Source organism: Austrofundulus limnaeus, unplaced genomic scaffold (assembly GCF_001266775.1).
Source record: "Austrofundulus limnaeus strain Quisiro unplaced genomic scaffold, Austrofundulus_limnaeus-1.0 Scaffold98, whole genome shotgun sequence".
Taxonomy (NCBI): domain Eukaryota; kingdom Metazoa; phylum Chordata; class Actinopteri; order Cyprinodontiformes; family Rivulidae; genus Austrofundulus; species Austrofundulus limnaeus.
This window is the reverse complement of record NW_013952500.1, coordinates 45,446-47,752: the sequence shown is the minus strand read 5'-3', so window position 1 is coordinate 47,752 and position 2,307 is coordinate 45,446. Positions and strand designations below refer to the sequence as shown.

General features: G+C 47.1%; 1 protein-coding gene across 2 annotated transcripts in view; it reads left to right on the top strand.

Moving 5' to 3' along the window:
- LOC106520823 (histone-lysine N-methyltransferase EHMT2) overlaps window positions 1-2,307 on the top strand; it is a gene marked incomplete at its 3' end in the record, with an annotated part of 19,483 nt that overhangs the window by 14,497 nt on the left and 2,679 nt on the right. For both annotated transcript variants that reach the window (XM_014013078.1, XM_014013077.1), the window contains 4 exon segments: window positions 1,057-1,200; window positions 1,274-1,593; window positions 1,676-1,909; window positions 1,990-2,072. In XM_014013078.1, the coding sequence (XP_013868532.1) occupies window positions 1,057-1,200; window positions 1,274-1,593; window positions 1,676-1,909; window positions 1,990-2,072 (781 nt within the window).

Sequence of the window (2,307 nt, the reverse complement as noted above, 5' to 3'; positions counted from 1 at the left end):
CTTTCTCTGTCGGTCTTCTTCTGCTACTTCTTCTAAGAGATTGGGAGTGCGCTAAGCTTTTTAAAACCTCTGTTATGGGCGGAGTCAAGTTTTTAGTTGGCCAATAAAAATGTTACACCTTATACAGGAAAAGTTTTTTTTAACAAATCAAATCTGTTTTGGAGGGAAAACTTTACTTCGGACAAAGAAAAAGAGAGTGTTTTAGTTTAATTATCTCGCATCTAATTAAAGGTTGAGACATCTGCTTGCCTCAGTAAAATAAGTGTCACACTTAATTATTAAAGATTCAAGTCCTAAAGTTTTTAAGGATTAAATCATGGAATAAAACACACATCTTCTTCAGGGAAACATTTCATCAAAACAATTAACACCACAATACACACAGGTATTAAATAGTTAACTAAGCAAAACTTAGTAGATCCTTTATGGTCGTTTTAGTTCTTTCCTGTAAGAAAAATGGATTAGATGACATTTTTTGCAATAAGACAGAAACATTAGATACACAGATTCTTTATCTTTTCTCCATTTTTTTCACATTTAAAGAAGAATGTAGGTCCTTTGTTCTCAGTCACGCCGAAGAGTCTGGTTAAAGGCATTTATGATCCCTTTGAAGAGGAGCGAACAGACAGTCCTGTGCTTATGGGGGATGGAAGCAACAGAACTTGTGGGGTTCGGAACAGGAATGTGGCGATTCTTATCTATTAACAGTAAGGTGTCAAGACGTCTGGTGGGGGTTTGTGTAAGAGATGTTAATTTGAGTCACAAAGGAAGTTCCATGCAAAAGTCTTTAGAAATAGTCTGAATTTAAAGTGGGGGTTTTCTTCCTTTCTCTGAGCAGTCATAGGAACAAGTTAAGAAATATAGTCAAAACTGATAATTATATGCAGGAAATCACTACAAATGCTAGCTAAAATCAGCAAACCTGAGCTAGAGGTTAAAAGTAGCAGGTTGTTAGCTTCATGTAGCAAAAAGCTAAAGCTAAAAATCTCCCCTTGAACTGAACATATTTACATCAGAACATCCTGGGACGTTTCTAACCAGTGTTCTGCTCTCCAGCTGCGACCCTGCACCAGCTGGACCATGAAAGGGGAAACCATGCGTCCGTCCAGCCGGGTTCCCCTCATGGTTCTGTGCGACGTCCATCGCTCCCACATGGTGAAACACCACTGTTGTCCCGGGTGTGGGTACTTCTGCCTCGCGGTGAGTGAAAACCCACGCGGACCGGCTGTAGCATCTTATTTATGTTTCAGTTTTCACTCTCCTCCTCTTCCAGGGCACGTTTCTGGAGTGCTGCCCGGACGAGCGCATCACCCACCGCTTCCACCGCGGCTGCGTGACGGTGCTGAGCGGCGGGCGCAGCCGGGCCAACGGCGGCGGCCTGCTTTTCTGTCCCCACTGTGGTGAGGACGCCTCGGAGGCGCAGGAGATCGCCATCCCCTCCTCGGCCTCCTCTTCCTCTGCGGCCACCGTCGTCACCATGTCGGCCTCGTCCACGACCACGCCCTCTCTGCCGCCGTCCGCCCCCACGGCTCCGTCCGTCGCTGCCTCGACGGGAGGGATGAAGGATGGGAAGATGCCTGAAAGACCCGTCAGGTTGGAAGATAAAACCGGACATTAATCAAAGATGTGGGCGATGATGACTTTAAAAATAAGTTTAAATACTTTGTTGTTTCAGCGCTCGGATGCGCAGCCACGGTTTGGAAACACCGGCGGTGGAGCAGCAGCAGCCTCCACAGCCCGTAGCCTCAGCAGTGACTGTAGCCGCCGCCCCCCCGGCAGAGGAGGGGGTGGACAGCGTGGGACCGTCGGTCTGCATGCCCAACGGGAAACCGGTCAGCCCCAGCGCGCTTCCACCCGGGCCCAGCAGGGCGGCACTGCAGAAGGCAATCCTCACACAGGAAACGGAGAGGTCACAAAAACATTCAATCACTCTCTTTGGAAAACTATATTTCAGTTTTTATGAGCGAGTGTTTGGTTTTGATCAACCAGGAGGAAGAAACTGAGGTTCCACCCTCGACAGCTCTACCCTGCYGCCAAGCAAGGAGAGGTTCAACGAGTGCTGCTGATGCTGAGTGAGTGACAACAAATGCATTTATCCAGATATAAAACAAGGAAAACCTTCTGAACAGGGAACTTCCTGATCATATCGAGCAGTGAGTGCCAAAGTTATAAATGTTCTGGATTTTTCATTATAGTTTATTTATTTTGTTGTGACTTTTTTCCTTTTATTTCATCCATCCATCCATTTTCTTCCGCCTATCCGGGGTCGGGTCGCGGGGTCAGCAGCTTCAGAAGGGAGGCCCAGAC